Source organism: Cherax quadricarinatus, unplaced genomic scaffold (assembly GCF_038502225.1).
Source record: "Cherax quadricarinatus isolate ZL_2023a unplaced genomic scaffold, ASM3850222v1 Contig15, whole genome shotgun sequence".
NCBI classification, from domain to species: domain Eukaryota; kingdom Metazoa; phylum Arthropoda; class Malacostraca; order Decapoda; family Parastacidae; genus Cherax; species Cherax quadricarinatus.
The window spans coordinates 125001-144029 of NW_027195041.1; the positions used below are offsets into that span (position 1 = coordinate 125001).

Below are 19029 nucleotides of genomic sequence, written 5' to 3' on the forward strand. Positions count from 1 at the left end.
GATTACTCCATTCGACTGAATGTACAGCAAAGCATGCAACCATATGACCTGTCTTTGTAGTACTCATTTGTGCTTTATAGTTATCTGTTTACAATAATGTTTTATCACTTATTTCATCATTACTTAGTTAATCTTAAGTTAATTTTAAGCCAGCCCATAATGCTATGCATATAAGTGGCTTTGGCATGCTGCTCTTACCTGTATTTTTTTGTACCTCTGTATGTATGCTAAAATTACTAAATAAATAAATAAATAAAGTTACAACTTGCCGAGTCAACAACAACAGGTTTTCTTGAAGCTTAATAAGTGCGTCATGAGGACGTGTCCAGTGATGGTGTCGACCGGCGACTCTGGGCAGGAAAATGACCACAAAATCGTCATTAATGCTGCAGGCAAGAGTATACCAAGTGTTTTGTGTTGCAAGATACCATGGTGATGCTGACACAGCATCACTATGGTATCTTGCAAGTCAAGGACCCCAGTGGAAATAAGCCACTTTGATTGTTTTGAGTTGGTGGGTAATTTACGTATTTCCCGAGTTATTTCCTGAAGTTTCCATTTGCTTCTGTAGCTTCCATTGGCGTCCTTGAATTTCTATTTGGGTCCTTGAACTTCCATTTGGGACCTTGAATTTCTATTTGGGTCCTTGAATTTCCATTTGGGCCCTTGAATTTCCATTTGGGTCCTTGAATTTCCATTTGGGCCCTTGAATTTCCATTTGGGCCCTTGAATTTTAATTTTGGCCCTTGAATTTTTATTTGGGTCCTTGAATTTCAATTTGGGTCCTTGAATTTCCATTTGGGCCCTTGAATTTTCATTTGGGCCCTTGAATTTCCATTTGGGCCCTTGAATTTCCATTTGGGCCCTTGAATTTTCATTTGGGCCCTTGAATTTTTATTTGGGTTCTTGAATTTCTATTTGGGTCCTTGAATTTCTATTTGGGTCCTTGAATTTCTATTTGGGTCCTTGAATTTCTATTTGGGCCCTTGAATTTCCATTTGGGCCCTTTAATTTTTATTTGGGTCCTTGAATTTCTATTTGGGTCCTTGAATTTCTATTTGGGTCCTTGAATTTCTATTTGGGCCCTTGAATTTTCATTTGGGCCCTTGAATTTCCATTTTTGCCCTTGAATTTTTATTTGGGCCCTTGAATTTCCATTTGGGTCTTTGAATTTCCATTTGGGCCCTTGAATTTCCATTTGTGTCCTTGAATTTCCATTTGGGTCCTTGAATTTCCATTTGGACCCTTGAATTTCCATTTGGGCCCTTGAATTTCCATTTGGGTCCTTGAATTTTCATTTGGGTCTTTGAATTTCCATTTGGGCCCTTGAATTTCCATTTGGGCAATTGAATTTTCATTTGGGCAATTGAATCTCTATTTGGGCCCTTGAATTTCCATTTGGGTCCTTGAATTTCCATTTGGGTCCTTGAATTTCCATTTGGGTCCTTGAATTTCCATCTGGGCCCTTGAATTTCCATTTGTGTCCTTGAATTTCCATTGGGGCCCTTGAATTTCCATTTTGGCCCTTGAATTTTCTTTTGGGCCCTTTAATTTCTAGTTGGGCCCTTGAATTTCCAGTTGGGCCCTTGAATTTCCAGTTGGGCCCTTGAATTTCCAGTTGGGCCCTTGAATTCCCAGTTGGGCCCTTGAATTTTTATTTGGGTCCTTGAATTTTCTTTTGGGCCCTTGAATTTCCATTTGGGCCCTTGAATTTCCTATTTGGAAATTCCATTTGGTGGGCGTGTATTTTTTTTTTTTTTATTATCACACCGGCCGATTCCCACCAAGGCAGGGTGGCCCGAAAAAGAAAAACTTTCACCATCATTCACTCCATCACTGTCTTGCCAGAAGGGTGCTTTACACTACAGTTTTTAAACTGCAACATTAACACCCCTCCTTCAGAGTGCAGGCACTGTACTTCCCATCTCCAGGACTCAAGTCCGGCCTGCCGGTTTCCCTGAATCCCTTCATAAATGTTACTTTGCTCACACTCCAACAGCACGTCAAGTATTAAAAACCATTTGTCTCCATTCACTCCTATCAAACACGCTCACGCATGCCTGCTGGAAGTCCAAGCCCCTCGCACACAAAACCTCCTTTACCCTCTCCCTCCAACCCTTCCTAGGCCGACCCCTACCCCGCCTTCCTTCCACTACAGACTGATACACTCTTGAAGTCATTCTGTTTCGCTCCATTCTCTCTACATGTCCGAACCACCTCAACAACCCTTCCTCAGCCCTCTGGACAACAGTTTTGGTAATCCCGCACCTCCTCCTAACTTCCAAACTACAAATTCTCTGCATTATATTCACACCACACATTGCCCTCAGACATGACATCTCCACTGCCTCCAGCCTTCTCCTCGCTGCAACATTCATCACCCACGCTTCACACCCATATAAGAGCGTTGGTAAAACTATACTCTCATACATTCCCCTCTTTGCCTCCAAGGACAAAGTTCTTTGTCTCCACAGACTCCTAAGTGCACCACTCACTCTTTTTCCCTCATCAATTCTATGATTCACCTCATCTTTCATAGACCCATCCGCTGACACGTCCACTCCCAAATATCTGAATACGTTCACCTCCTCCATACTCTCTCCCTCCAATCTGATATTCAATCTTTCATCACCTAATCTTTTTGTTATCCTCATAACCTTACTCTTTCCTGTATTCACCTTTAATTTTCTTCTTTTGCACACCCTACCAAATTCATCCACCAATCTCTGCAACTTCTCTTCAGAATCTCCCAAGAGCACAGTGTATATCAGTGTATATACATTTGGTGGGCGTGTATATCAGTGTATATACACTCGGTGGGCGTGTATATCAGTGTATATACACTTGGTGGGCGTGTATATCAGTGTATATACACTTGGTGGGCGTGTATATCAGTGTATATACACTTGGTGGGCGTGTATATCAGTGTATATACACTTGGTGGGCGTGTATATCAGTGTATATACACTTGGTGGGCGTGTATATCAGTGTATATACACTCGGTGGGCGTGTATATCAGTGTATATACACTTGGTGGGCGTGTATATCAGTGTATATACACTTGGTGGGCGTGTATATCAGTGTATATACACTTGGTGGGCGTGTATATCAGTGTACATACACTTGGTGGCGCGCGGTCATGACGTCACAATAACTTGCTTCGGGGGCGTTGACCCCCGGAACTCTCTCCAGGTATACTCCAGGTTACCTAATATAGACGTTAGTAGCACAATAAGGTAAATAAGACGCCATTATCAACATATATTTAATACGCCTCTATTATGGCACTTTATACAATAAATCATATATACTCTGTAGTATAAATATATATGTATATATGTGCAATGTGTATCACAGCAGTTTGTGGGTCTGTATACTGAGATGTCTGGGCAAGTCTCCTAACACCTGCTGCCCCGATTCACTTACCAGTAAGTAGGTACAGCAAGTAGGTACCTCTAATAGTTCCGGGGGTCAGTGTCCCCCCATAGTCCGGTCACAGACCAAGTCATCTAAATTGGTAAGGTAATGTATTATACTGATAACACTGACGTTTGTCAGCGTTACCTGTCATGTTTGTTACCTGTCATGTTTGTTACCTGTCATGTTTGTTACCTGTCATGTTTGTTACCTGTCATGTTTGTTACCTGTCATGTTTGTTACCTGTCATGTTTGTTACCTGTCATGTTTGTTACCTGTCATGTTTGTTACCTGTCATGTTTGTTACCTGTCATGTTTGTTACCTGTCATGTTTGTTACCTGTCATGTTTGTTACCTGTCATGTTTGTTACCTGTCATGTTTGTTACCTGTCATGTTTGTTACCTGTCATCTTGTGTTTTGCTCTCTAGCGTTTTTGCTAGAGTGCAAAACTTTTAACAGTTTTCAGTTTACATATAGTCATATGACAGGAGGATAGTACCTCCCTGGATGGTTACTATCACCCTACTACTTGGCGTGTGTTACAGGAAGGCAGTACCTCCCTGGATGGTTACTATCATCCTACTACTTGGTGTGCGTGTATGTTACAGGAGGATAGTACCTCCCTGGATAGTTTCTATCATCCTACTACTTGGCGTGTGTTACAGGAGGATAGTACCTCCCTGGATAGTTACTATCATCCTACTACTTGGTGTGCGTGTATGTTACAGGAGGATAGTACCTCCCTGGATAGTTTCTATCATCCTACTACTTGGCGTGTGTTACAGGAGAGTAGTACCTCCCTGGATGGTTACTATCATCCTACTACTTGGTGTGCGTGTATGTTACAGGAGGATAGTACCTCCCTGGATAGTTACTATCATCGTACTGACACCAGCAAAACACCTGTTAACTACACAACTACCCCACCACCTCACTGTAACGTAACTCGCTACACCAGCATCTGTCTCAAAGTTATATACACTTGTTAAACAAAATATTTGGATCATTTATTGATCCAAGACATGAGGGAAGGTATGTAGGCTGAGTTTAAATGATCCTACATAAACAGTTATCACTACCAGAGGGAAGGTATGTAGGCTGAGTTTAAATGATCCTACATAAACAGTTATCACTACCAGAGGGAAGGTATGTAGGCTGAGTTTAAATGATCCTACATAAACAGTTATCACTACCAGAGGGAAGGTATGTAGGCTGAGTTTAAATGATCCTACATAAACAGTTATCACTACCAGAGGGAAGGTATGTAGGCTGAGTTTAAATGATCCTACATAAACAGTTATCACTACCAGAGGGAAGGTATGTAGGCTGAGTTTAAATGATCCTACATAAACAGTTATCACTACCAGAGGGAAGGTATGTAGGCTGAGTTTAAATGATCCTACATAAACAGTTATCACTACCAGAATATGATGAAATCTACATAATTACCTGGAGTTTACCTGGAGAGAGTTCCGGGGGTCAACGCCCCCGCGGCCCGGTCTGAGACCAGGCCTCCTGGTGGATCAGAGCCTGATCAACCAGGCTGTTGCTGCTGGCTGCACGCAAACCAACATACGAGCTACAGCCCGGCTGATCCGGAACTGACTTTAGGTGCTTGTCCAGTGCCAGCTTGAAGACTGCCAGGGGTCTGTTGGTAATCCCCCTTATGTGTGCTGGGAGGCAGTTGAACAGTCTCGGGCCCCTGACACTTATTGTATGGTCTCTTAACGTGCTAGTGACACCCCTGCTTTTCATTGGGGGGATGGTGCATCGTCTGCCAAGTCTTTTGCTTTCGTAATGAGTGATTTTCGTGTGCAAGTTCGGTACTAGTCCCTCTAGGATTTTCCAGGTGTATATAATCATGTATCTCTCCCTCCTGCGTTCCAGGGAATACAGGTTTAGGAACCTCAAGCGCTCCCAATAATTGAGGTGTTTTATCTCCGTTATGCGCGCCGTGAAAGTTCTCTGTACATTTTCTAGGTCGGCAATTTCACCTGCCTTGAAAGGTGCTGTTAGTGTGCAGCAATATTCCAGCCTAGATAGAACAAGTGACCTGAAGAGTGTCATCATGGGCTTGGCCTCCCTAGTTTTGAAGGTTCTCATTATCCATCCTGTCATTTTTCTAGCAGATGCGATTGATACAATGTTATGGTCCTTGAAGGTGAGATCCTCCGACATGATCACTCCCAGGTCTTTGACGTTGGTGTTTCGCTCTATTTTGTGGCCAGAATTTGTTTTGTACTCTGATGACGATTTAATTTCCTCATGTTTACCATATCTGAGTAATTGAAATTTCTCATCGTTGAACTTCATATTGTTTTCTGCAGCCCACTGAAAGATTTGGTTGATGTCTGCCTGGAGCTTTGCAGTGTCTGCAATGGAAGACACTGTCATGCAGATTCGGGTGTCATCTGCAAAGGAAGACACGGTGCTGTGGCTGACATCCTTGTCTATGTCGGATATAAGGATGAGGAACAAGATGGGAGCGAGTACTGTGCCTTGTGGAACAGAGCTTTTCACCGTAGCTGCCTCGGACTTTACTCTGTTGACGACTACTCTCTGTGTTCTGTTAGTGAGGAAATTATAGAGCCATCGACCGACTTTTCCTGTTATTCCTTTAGCACGCATTTTGTGCGCTATTACGCCATGGTCACACTTGTCGAAGGCTTTTGCAAAGTCTGTATATATTACATCTGCATTCTTTTTGTCTTCTAGTGCATTTAGGACCTTGTCGTAGTGGTCCAATAGTTGAGACAGACAGGAGCGACCTGTTCTAAACCCATGTTGCCCTGGGTTGTGTAACTGATGGGTTTCTAGATGCGTGGTGATCTTGCTTCTTAGGACCCTTTCAAAGATTTTTATGATATGGGATGTTAGTGCTATTGGTCTGTAGTTCTTTGCTGTTGCTTTACTGCCCCCTTTGTGGAGTGGGGCTATGTCTGTTGTTTTTAGTAACTGTGGGACGACCCCCGTGTCCATGCTCCCTCTCCATAGGATGGAAAAGGCTCGTGATAGGGGCTTCTTGCAGTTCTTGATGAACACAGAGTTCCATGAGTCTGGCCCTGGGGCAGAGTGCATGGGCATGTCATTTATCGCCTGTTCGAAGTCATTTGGCGTCAGGATAACATCGGATAGGCTTGTGTTAATCAAATTTTGTGGCTCTCTCATAAAAAATTCATTTTGATCTTCGACTCTCAGTCTGGTTAGCGGCTTGCTAAAAACTGAGTCATATTGGGACTTGAGTAGCTCACTCATTTCCTTGCTGTCATCTGTGTAGGACCCATCTTGTTTAAGTAGGGGCCCAATACTGGACGTTGTTCTCGATTTTGATTTGGCATAGGAGAAGAAATACTTTGGGTTTCTTTCGATTTCATTTATGGCTTTTAGTTCTTCCCGCGATTCCTGACTCCTAAAGGATTCTTTTAGCTTAAGTTCGATGCTTGCTATTTCTCTGACCAGTGTCTCCCTGCGCATTTCAGATATATTGACCTCTTTTAGCCGCTCTGTTATTCTTTTCCGTCGCCTGTAAAGGGAGCGCCTGTCTCTTTCTATTTTACATCTACTCCTCCTTTTTCTTAGAGGAATAAGCCTTGTGCATACATCGAGTGCCACCGAGTTAATCTGTTCTAGGCATAAGTTTGGGTCTGTGTTGCTTAGTATATCTTCCCAGCTTATATCGGTTAGGACTTGGTTTACTTGGTCCCACTTTATGTTTTTGTTATTGAAGTTGAATTTGGTGAATGCTCCCTCGTGACTAGTCTCATTTTGTCGGTCTGGGGCTCCACGCATACATGTCTGAACCTCAATTATGTTGTGATCTGAGTATATTGTTTTTGATATGGTGACATTTCTTATCAGATCATCATTGTTAGTGAATATGAGGTCTAGTGTATTCTCCAGTCTAGTAGGCTCTATTATTTGCTGGTTTAAATTGAATTTTGTGCAGAGATTTAAAAGCTCGTGTGAGTGTGAGTTTTCATCAGAGCTGCCTCCTGGTGTTATTACTGCAACAATATTATTTGCTATATTCCTCCATTTTAGGTGCCTTAAGTTGAAATCCCCCAGGAGCAAGATGTTGGGTGCAGGAGCTGGAAGATTTTCCAGACAGTGGTCAATTTTTAACAGCTGTTCCTGGAATTGCTGGGAAGTTGCATCCGGAGGCTTGTAGACTACCACAATGACTAGGTTTTGGTTCTCGACCTTTACTGCTAAAACTTCCACTACGTCATTTGAGGCATTAAGCAGTTCTGTGCAAACAAGTGACTCTGCAATGTACAGGCCAACCCCCCCCTTTTGCCTGTTCACTCTGTCACATCTGTATAGGTTGTAACCTGGGATCCATATTTCGTTGTCCAAGTGATCCTTTATGTGGGTCTCAGTGAAAGCCGCGAACATTGCCTTTGCCTCTGCAAGCAGTCCACGGATGAAAGGTATTTTGTTGTTTGTTGCTGGCTTTAGACCCTGTATATTTGCAAAGAAGAATGTTATCGGACTGGTGGTATTGTTGGTACTGGGGGGGGATTTTTTTTCCGGCATTAGTATCTGTATCTGTTGGTTTGGAGTGGAGGCCATCGACTGTGGTTCCACTCCAGGAATGACTGGATTTGGTGTACGATTTCTGCCATTTCCTGCCAGTTTTTTTTCCTTCCTGGCACTAAAAAACCTCTCCCTCTTGAGTGGCTGTGGCTACCCAGGTTTTCCCATGGCCTGGATGTTTTGTATCTTTTTGTCCCCTTTAGATGGTATGCCTGGCAATTTAAGTTATAGCACAGTCTTTCCTGTACTGAAGAGGTACACATTTCAGGGTGAAAAAGCTTACAGGAAGGGAGTTTGCATTTTCCTGTTGTCATATGGACATGACATTTTCTAGGGTGGTCATAGTTGCATGTCCCATCTGTTTTTCCAGATTTCCCATGCCAGCAGATACCAAGTGCATAGTATGTGCACAGGCTTGGTTTCCGTTTGCCTTGGGTTTCTGTGACTGTATTCCCTGTTGGTGCATGTTTCCCTGTCTTATTCCTATCCTCCCTAGCACCAACAATGGAGCTCCCACCAGTTGTTTTTGGTAATTTATCCTCACTATTGCTATTGGAGTCCTCTTGTTTGCTATTTCCTGCGGTATTTCTAGTTTGCAATATTGGTTTTATCTTATCTTTGACTACACTTGTTTCCCTACTATGGCTCCTGTCCTCTATGAGGTCATTTATATGTATTCCTTCCTGCGTATAATTCCCGACTACCTGGACAAAATCTCCAGCTTCACCATTACTGTCTCCCAGGACAGTATCTCCAGCTTCACCATTTCTGTCTCCCAGGACAGCACCTCCAGCTTCACCATTACTGTCTCCCAGGACAGCACTATCAGCCCCACATTTACTGACTACCAGGACATCACCTCCAGCCTTACAGTTTGTGACTACATGGCCAGTATCAAGGGCAGTACCATTCAGCCCAGACTTTTTATGTTCCCATCTGTTGTAGAAAGCTTCCAGGTTTTCTATGAAAGCAGCTTTGATGTTGTCCTCTTTTAATACCCTTGTGATTTTAGTCCACAGATTTTCCTCATTTGGGCATACCCAAAAACACTTCTCTGTTTTAATACTGCTTGTAGCTAGTTCTGGGATATCTGCACAAGGAGCGTGACACCAATTTCCACAAAAATGACAATTTATCCATGTGGAAGCCCGTTTGTTTGACTGACCACAGACTACACACAGCTTCATAATGATGTGAATGGTTGATTTACTGCAATTCTACTAGCAACCTCTTGAATATTATATTAATAACCTTAAATGAAGCTCTAGCTATTTGTATTTCTGTTTCTAACTCTTTTTGTATATTGGACAGCTTACCGTCACGTTCCTGATTTTTAATGTTTGTGTTTATAAGGGCGCCTACAAACCCATCCGTTTACAGTCTGCTTTATTGTCCAACGAAACTGTTTGAAACCAGTCCCGGGTTCGGACCAGTCAAGGGTTCGGACCAGTCAAGGGTTCGGACCAGTCGATCTGCTCTGATCAGTGGGTCACTTATTTAAAACATACTGGTCGGTGATTTGAGCTAACACATGAAGGATCTACTGGAAATTATCTACCCGAGTAATATGTGATTTGACTGATACAAAAGTATAACTTGCGTGTTGAAGAGCCGGTGATATCTGGCAGCTCCTACAATGACGTACAGTCGACCTCTTTGTTTATCAATCGCTGTATCTGGCTTTTCTATTTTTGTTTTTTCCGTCTCCACCACAATAAATGCTATATTATCACTATAGTTGACTGGTGCAAATTTTGGAGGAAGGACGCTTTTTCTGTAGTAATAATTGCTTCTCGTTGTGTATATTGCGACCGCTGGTAACTACAGGTTATATGAAATTCACAGTAACGTCTGGTATTTCAAGAAAAAGAAACTAATGAAAGTCACTCCACTCCACTAAGTACCATTATAATACTGGTTAGTTGCTACTACAACACTGTATTCTGCTATTCACTGGTATCACTAGATTATATGCGAGTACACTAGCAAGCCAGGAAGATTATTAAAAACAGCTGACCTGTGGTAAGTTTCTGGCGACTTCTGGCACCTGCCTCTATAGGCTTATCACTTCATTTACAAATTCACCTGTTTTCAAATGACACTTTAGCCTTTATCATCAATATACTAGGGAGCCACTGTAGTATACACTATACACTATGTATACTCAATGCTTTCAGGGAGACTTTCTTTCCTCTGACACAAAGTTCAATTATTATTATTTTTTTCACACGGGAAACAGGCCTATGATTCCCCTCTGGCAGTAAACTCTGCTAGGTAATGCACACTAATTCTCCTTTTTTGACTCAGTATATAATGTTTTCCGCCCAAGATTGGTTCCAGGCGCTAGAGGGATGTATCGTATAGGATTGATGACACAAATTAAAGTTCTAGCACGTAAGAGCGACCGTGAAAACACCAGAAAACCGGGAGCACAACGAGGCACGCTGACAGTAAAGACAGTAAACAGTGAACTCAGTGGTTCAAGTTGGACCATTTACAAGTTATAGTGTAACTTATCAGTGGTTCAAGTTGGACCATTTACAAGTTATAATGTAACTTATCAGTGGTTCAAGTTGGACTGGAACGTCCTTACAAGTTTCTTATATGAAGGTTGTGTACTGTTCAGTTAGAGTATTGTGCATTTTCTTTCTATACTGAAGTCCGCTATATTCGTGGTCTACTATACATTGTTATACATACAAAAATGTGTATACTTTACGGTATACACACAGAGTTTACCTTCTAGTTTAGGTATTAGGTGGCCCCGTGGCCTGGTGGGTAAAGCTCCCGCTTCACACACGGAGGGCCCGGGTTCGATTCCCGGCGGGTGGAAACATTTCGACACGTTTCCTTACACCTGTTGTCCTGTTCACCTAGCAACAAATAGGTACCTGGGTGTTAGTCGACTGGTGTGGGTCGCATCCTGGGGGACAAGATTAAGGACCACAATGGAAATAAGTTAGACAGTCCTCGATGACGCACTGACTTGGGTTATCCTGGGTGGCTAACCCTCCGGGGTTAAAAATCCGAACGAAATCTTATCTTATATTATCTTATATTTGATGTGCAGGTGTCAGGGGTCAGAGTCAGATAAGATAAGAATTTGTTCGGATTTTTAACCCCGGAGGGTTAGCCACCCAGGATAACCCAAGAAAGTCAGTGCGTCATCGAGGACTGTCTAACTTATTTCCATTGTGGTCCTTAATCTTGTCCCCCAGGATGCGACCCACACCAGTCCACTAACACCCAGGTACCTATTTGCTGCTAGGTGAACAGGACAACAGGTGTAAGGAAACGTGTCGAAATGTTTCCACCCGCCGGGAATCGAACCCGGGCCCTCCGTGTGTGAAGCGGGAGCTTTACCCACCAGACCACCGGGCCACCGGGCCACCAGGCCACCGGGCCACCATTAAAAATTTAAACATTTACAGATATGAAAATCCTTTTTATTCAAATTTTGACGTTTATCGTTTCTGAATGATCGTTGAGGGTCCTAAATCCATAGCGCGCTAAATCCGTAGGGGTCACGCAGCACCTAGAGGTAGGAAATCAGGTTTGAACTGAAGCTACTGTCAGGAGTGATGAACTCCCGGTCCCCCAGAAGCTGTGACCCCGACGGGTTTAGCCCTTCATCATGTATATAATAATCCGGATATGAGGAGGGCGTTGATGGCATTGATGTTCAAGAGGACTGCTTGAGGAGAGCGTTGATGGCATTGATGTTCAGGAGAACTGCTTGAGGAGGGCGTTGATGGCACTGATGTTCAAGAGGACTGCTTGAGGAGGGCGTTGATGGCACTGATGTTCAGGAGAACTGCTTGAGGAGGGCGTTGATGGCACTGATGTTCAGGAGAACTGCTTGAGGAGGGCGTTGATGGCACTGATGTTCAGGAGAACTGCTTGAGGAGGGCGTTGATGGCACTGATGTTCAGGAGAACTGCTTGAGGAGGGCGTTGATGGCACTGATGTTCAGGAGAACTGCTTGAGGAGGGCGTTGATGGCACTGATGTTCAGGAGAACTGCTTGAGGAGGGCGTTGATGGCACTGATGTTCAGGAGAACTGCTTGAGGAGGGCGTTGATGGCACTGATGTTCAAGAGGACTGCTTGAGGAGGGCGTTGATGGCACTGATGTTCAGGAGAACTGCTTGAGGAGGGCGTTGATGGCACTGATGTTCAGGAGAACTGCTTGAGGAGGGCGTTGATGGCACTGATGTTCAGGAGAACTGCTTGAGGAGGGCGTTGATGGCACTGATGTTCAGGAGAACTGCTTGAGGAGGGCGTTGATGGCACTGATGTTCAAGAGGACTGCTTGAGGAGGGTGTTGATGGTATTGATGTTCAAGAGGACTGCTTGAGGAGGGCGTTGATGGCATTGATGTTCAAGAGGACTGCTTGAGGAGGGCGTTGATGGCACTGATGTTCAAGAGGACTGCTTGAGGAGGGCGTTGATGGCACTGATGTTCAAGAGGACTGCTTGAGGAGGGCGTTGATGGCATTGATGTTCAAGAGGACTGCTTGAGGAGGGCGTTGATGGCACTGATGTTCAGGAGAACTGCTTGAGGAGAGCGTTGATGGCATTGATGTTCAGGAGAACTGCTTGAGGAGGGCGTTGATGGCGTTGATGTTCAAGAGGACTGCTTGAGGAGGGCGTTGATGACATTGATGTTCAAGAGGACTGCTTGAGGAGGGCGTTGATGACATTGATGTTCAAGAAGAGTGCTTGAGGGCGTTGATGGCATTGATGTTCAGGAGAACTGCTTGAGGAGAGCGTTGATGGCGTTGATGGAGTTCTGTATTCTCTGCTGTTCCTTCAGAGTTGGATCAGTTTTGGTTTTTCCAGGTCTGTCCTGCCTCCCTCGTTCTGTTGAACAAACAGGTCTGTTATGGCTCTGTTGAACAAACAGGTCTGTTATGGCTCTGTTGAACAAACAGGTCTATTATGACTGTTGAACAAACAGGTCTGTTATGGCTCTGTTGAACAAACAGGTCTATTATGACTGTTGAACAAACAGGTCTGTTATGGCTCTGTTGAACAAACAGGTCTGTTATGGCTCTGTTGAACAAACAGGTCTGTTATGGCTCTGTTGAACAAACAGGTTTGTTATGGCTCTGTTGAACAAACAGGTCTGTTATGGCTCTGCTGAACAAACAGGTCTGTTATGGCTCTGTTGAACAAACAGGTCTGTTATGGCTCTGTTGAACAAACAGGTCTATTATGACTGTTGAACAAACAGGTCTGTTATGGCTCTTGAACAAACAGGTCTGTTATGGCTCTGTTGAACAAACAGGTCTGTTATGGCTCTGTTGAACAAACAAGTCTATTATGGCTCTGTTGAACAAACAGGTCTATTATGACTGTTGAACATACAGGCCTGTTATGGCTCTGTTGAACAAACAGGTCTGTTATGGCTCTGTTGAACAAACAGGTCTGTTATGGATCTGATGAACAAACAGGTCTGTTATGGCTCTGATGAACAAACAGGTCTGTTATTGCTCTGTTGAACAAACAGGTCTATTATGACTCTGTTGAACAAACAGGTCTGTTATGGCTCTGTTGAACAAACAGGTCTGTTATTGCTCTGTTGAACAAACAGGTCTATTATGACTCTGTTGAACAAACAGGTCTGTTATGGCTCTGTTGAACAAACAGGTTTGTTATGGCTCTGTTGAACAAACAGGTCTATTATGGCTCTGTTGAACAAACAGGTCTATTATGACTCTGTTGAACAAACAGGTCTGTTATGGCTCTGTTGAATAAACAGGTCTGTTATGGCTCTTGAACAAACAGGTCTGTTATGGCTCTGTTGAACAAACAGATCTGTTATGGCTGTTGAACAGGTCTGTTATGGCTCTGTTGAACAAACAGGTCTATTATGGCTGTTGAACAAACAGGTCTATTATGACTCTGTTGAACATACAGGTCTGTTATGGCTCTGTTGAACAAACAGGTCTGTTATGGCTCTTGAACAAACAGGTCTGTTATGGCTCTGTTGAACAAACAGGTCTGTTATGGCTCTTGAACAAACAGGTCTGTTATGGCTCTGTTGAACAAACAGGTCTGTTATGGCTCTTGAACAAACAGGTCTGTTATGGCTCTGTTGAACAAACAGGTCTATTATGGCTCTGTTGAACAAACAGGTCTATTATGACTGTTGAACAAACAGGTCTGTTATGGCTCTGTTGAACAAACAGGTCTGTTATGGCTCTGTTGAACAAACAGGTCTGTTATGGCTCTGTTGAACAGGTCTGTTTTGGCTCTGTTGAACAAACAGGTCTGTTATGGCTCTGTTGAACAAACAGGTCTGTTATGGCTCTTGAACAAACAGATCTGTTATGGTTCTTTTGAACAAACAGATCTGTTATGGCTCTGTTGAACAGATGTCATAACTAGGTTACAATTTATATATACAAACTAGGCTAAGTTCAGCATTTTTTACGTACAAGGCAATTTTACAGTCGTTGTGTGGCCTTACGGGTTGAGCGCTTCCCCCATTAATATTCGAGAACAAACGCTAAACCCATATGTAAAGGTTATGGAGGTGAGAGTAACACAGCACCTGGGATACAAGAGGTGGTTAGGCTTGATGCATGGGGGGGAGGGGTAGCTCTGGTGCCTTGAATCAAGAGTTGAAGGTAATATGGAGTCATGGTTGGTTACCTTTAGGGTAAAGCCTAGCCCGTCCTGGTCCATCTGGCCGCTCTCTGAAACACTTCTGTATGTTGCTACCTTCTACCATAATGTCCCCACTATCAACATCGCCAGCTGCCCTGCAACATAGCAACAATGAACACATAAGCCACTCATGTGGGAAAAGACATATCAAGACCCCAGCAAGCCACTTTGGCTTTCTTGGGTTATCCTAAGGATGGGATGGATAACGAGAACCTTCAAAACTAGGGATGCCAAGCACGTGATGATTCTCTTTAAATCGCTTGTTTTGTCTGGGCTGGAATATTGTTGTACACTAACTGCCCCCTTCAAGACAAGCGAAATTAATTTAAATATATGTTCAACTATGGAACAACACAATAAATGACGTGACTACAAATATGGTGTCCCGTAGCTGGGTTGGAAGCCCACTAGGCCTCCCCACAGTACTGTGTCAGACTAGGCCTCCCCACAGTACTGTGTCAGACTAGGCCTCCCCACAGTACTGTGTCAGACTAGACCTCCCCACAGTACTGTGTCAGACTAGGCCTCCCCACAGTACTGTGTCAGACTAGGCCTCCCCACAGTACTGTGTCAGACTAGACCTCCCCACAGTACTGTGTCAGACTAGGCCTCCCCACAGTACTGTGTCAGACTAGGCCTCCCCACAGTACTGTGTCAGACTAGGCCTCCACACAGTACTGTGTCAGACTAGACCTCCCCACAGTACTGTGTCAGACTAGGCCTCCCCACAGTACTGTGTCAGACTAGGCCTCCCCACAGTACTGTGTCAGACTAGGCCTCCCCACAGTACTGTGTCAGACTAGGCCTCCCCACAGTACTGTGTCAGACTAGGCCTCCCCACAGTACTGTGTCAGACTAGGCCTCCCCACAGTACTGTGTCAGACTAGGCCTCCCCACAGTACTGTGTCAGACTAGGCCTCCCCACAGTACTGTGTCAGACTAGGCCTCCCCACAGTACTGTGTCAGACTAGGCCTCCCCACAGTACTGTGTCAGACTAGGCCTCCCCACAGTACTGTGTCAGACTAGGCCTCCCCACAGTACTGTGTCAGACTAGACCTCCCCACAGTACTGTGTCAGACTAGGCCTCCCCACAGTACTGTGTCAGACTAGGCCTCCCCACAGTACTGTGTTAGACTAGACCTCCCCACAGTACTTACCTGGAGTTTACCTGGAGAGAGTTTCGGGGGTCAACGCCCCCGAGGCCCGGTCTGTGACCAGGCCTCCTGGTGGATCAGCGCCTGATCAACCAGGCTGTTGCTGCTGGCTGCACGCAAACCAACGTACGAGCCACAGCCCGGCTGATCAGGAACTGACTTTAGGTGCTTGTCCAGTGCCAGCTTGAAGACTGCCAGGGGTCTGTTGGTAAGACTGTGTTAGACTAGACCTCCCCACAGTACTGTGTCAGACTAGGCCTCCCCACAGTACTGTGTCAGACTAGACCTCCCCACAGTACTGTGTTAGACTAGACCTCCCCACAGTACTGTGTTAGACTAGACCTCCCCACAGTACTGTGTTAGACTAGACCTCCCCACAGTACTGTGTTAGACTAGACCTCCCCACAGTACTGTGTCAGACTAGACCTCCCCACAGTACTGTGTCAGACTAGGCCTCCCCACAGTACTGTGTCAGACTAGGTCTCCCCACAATACTGTGTCAGACTAGGCCTACTAGAGTGTGAATGTAGACATAAGTTCCTAAGCTTTGCCACTAGTATACAATGTTGTTCAGTCGTGCGGATTAACAACACAGTGTCGTCCAGTTAATTCTGTTATTAACTAACACAGTAAAGAAGATATTAACATTGTGTTAAATTCGCAAGAAATGTAGAGGGAATGTTTGCTGTGCCACAGTGCAGCTCTGAGGGGACACCTGACTGACTGCTGTGCCACAGTGCAGCTCTGAGGGGACACCTGACTGCTGTGCCACAGTGCAGCTCTGAGGGGACACCTGACTGACTGCTGTGCCACAGTGCAGCTCTGAGGGGACACCTGACTGCTGTGCCACAGTGCAGCTCTGAGGGGACACCTGACTGACTGCTGTGCCACAGTGCAGCTCTGAGGGGACACCTGACTGACTGCTGTGTCACAGTGCAGCTCTGAGGGGACACCTGACTGACTGCTGTGCCACAGTGCAGCTCTGAGGGGACACCTGACTGACTGCTGTGCCACAGTGCAGCTCTGAGGGGACACCTGACTGACTGCTGTGTCACAGTGCAGCTCTGAGGGGACACCTGACTGACTGCTGTGCCACAGTGCAGCTCTGAGGGGACACCTGACTGACTGCTGTGCCACAGTGCAGCTCTGAGGGGACACCTGACTGACTGCTGTGTCACAGTGCAGCTTTGAGGGGACACCTGACTGACTGCTGTGCCACAGTGCAGCTCTGAGGGGACACCTGACTGCTGTGCCACAGTGCAGCTCTGAGGGGAAAGTAGCCTGACCTTGATCAAGAACCAGAGGTAAGGGAACGTTGTTTATTAATGTATTAATATGTCTTGTAATGATGTATCATCTACGTCGCTATGTTCTGGGAAGTTCACATGGATCACATATGTTCTGGGAAGTTCACATGGATCACATATGTTCTGGGACGTTCACATGGATCACATATGTTCTGGGACGTTCACATGGATCACATATGTTCTGGGATGTTCACATGGATCACATATGTTCTGGGACGTTCACATGGATCACATATGTTCTGGGACGTTCACATGGATCACATATGTTCTGGGAAGTTCACATGGATCACATATGTTCTGGGACGTTCACATGGATCACATATGTTCTGGGAAGTTCACATGGATCACATATGTTCTGGGACGTTCACATGGATCACATATGTTCTGGGACGTTCACATGGATCACATATGTTCTGGGACGTTCACATGGATCACATGTTCTGGGACGTTCACATGGATCACATATGCTCTGGGACGTTCACATGGATCACATATGTTCTGGGAAGTTCACATGGATCACATATGTTCTGGGACGTTCACATGGATCACATATGCTCTGGGACGTTCACATGGGTCGGCTATGTTGCTCTGTTATTGGACATTCACATGATGGTATATTTTCAGACCTGCTACGTATGATGTGATTTCTTCACTGTGGGACATTTGGTACATTAAGGTCCAGTGGAAGAAAGTGTCGTAGAAGGGTAAGATAAATACAGTGTAAACAGTCTACTACGCTTTTCTCTTAACTTTCTCTGTTAACTTGTAAGTGCTTTAAATTATGTTGCGTTGCGTAAACTTGTTAAAATGTTGTGCACTTCTGAGAAACGTTCAGATCTACACGAATGTCACTCATGGTCTCCTGGTTGTCTACTGGTCTGGTTGTCCACTGGTTGCCTAATGGTCTACTGGATGTCCACTAATTGTCTACTGACTTAAGAAATCGTAATGACACGATTGCAAATAAACCATACCCCCGGCCGGGATTGAACCCGCGGTCATAGAGTCTCAAAACTCCAGCCCGTCGCGCTAACCACTAGACCAGAGGTGCCTGTGCTGACTTTCCTATGGTGTAGAAATATACCTAGTTGGATGAATCTTCTTGTGGCTAGCTGGTCTAGTGGCTAACGCGACGGGCTGGAGTTTTGAGACTCTATGACCGCGGGTTCAATCCCGGCCGGGGGTATGGTTTATTTGCAATCGTGTCATTACGATTTCTTAAGTCATGTTGACGGCAGTGAAGGGACTTGAGCTAGAGTTCGTCACGGCCACGCTAGCTGGAGATTCGTCTGTAAAAACTTGCATTTGTGGTCACAGAGGTGCCTGTGCTAACCTTCCTATGGTGTAGAAATATACCTAGTTGGATGAATCTTATTGTGGCTAGCTGGTCTAGTGGCTAACGCGACGGTCTGGAGTTTTGAGACTCTATGACCGCGGGTTCAATCCCGGCCGGGGGTATGGTTTAATTGTCTACTGGTTGACCACTGAGGTAAATTAGAAGCCAGGAACACATGTAATTCTCACCGTTTAAGCTTACTGTTGAGATACTCTCGTACGTCAGTAAGAAGTTGATCTACTTCCTTGTTCACAGCAGCAGCAGCAGGTGTGGTGGTGGGAGCAGCAGGAGGTCCTGCACCTCCTTCACGTCCTAGACGCTTCCCACGACGTCGAGTAAGGGGTGACCCTCTTGCACCTCCTCCTCCCCGTCTACCCACACCTGAAATGCATCTTTTTATAACTTTCGAAGCAAATTAGAGGTATGTAAACATTTTTCAACAGACCGGCCATATCCCACTGAGGCAGGGTGACCTAAAAGGAAAACTAAAGTTTCTTTTTTTAATTTAGTAATGTATACATAGGCCATGCGTGTTGTAAGAGGCAACTAAAATACTCCCGGCATTTTAGTTGCCTCTTACCCATGGGAAAAAATAATAAACTTG

General features: G+C 44.8%; 1 protein-coding gene across 1 annotated transcript in view; it reads right to left on the bottom strand.

The window, feature by feature from the left end:
- Nucleotides 1–11083: 11083 nt before the first annotated feature.
- LOC138851141 (serine-rich adhesin for platelets-like) overlaps nt 11084–19029 on the bottom strand; it is a 57734-nt gene continuing 49788 nt past the window's right edge. Inside the window, exons 6-8 of the mRNA XM_070079780.1 lie at nt 18614–18806; nt 14613–14722; nt 11084–12815 (exon numbers count right to left, since the gene is read on the bottom strand). Coding sequence (XP_069935881.1) covers nt 12700–12815; nt 14613–14722; nt 18614–18806 — 419 coding nt within the window. The 3' untranslated portion in view covers nt 11084–12699. The remainder of the gene's footprint in view (nt 12816–14612; nt 14723–18613; nt 18807–19029) is intronic.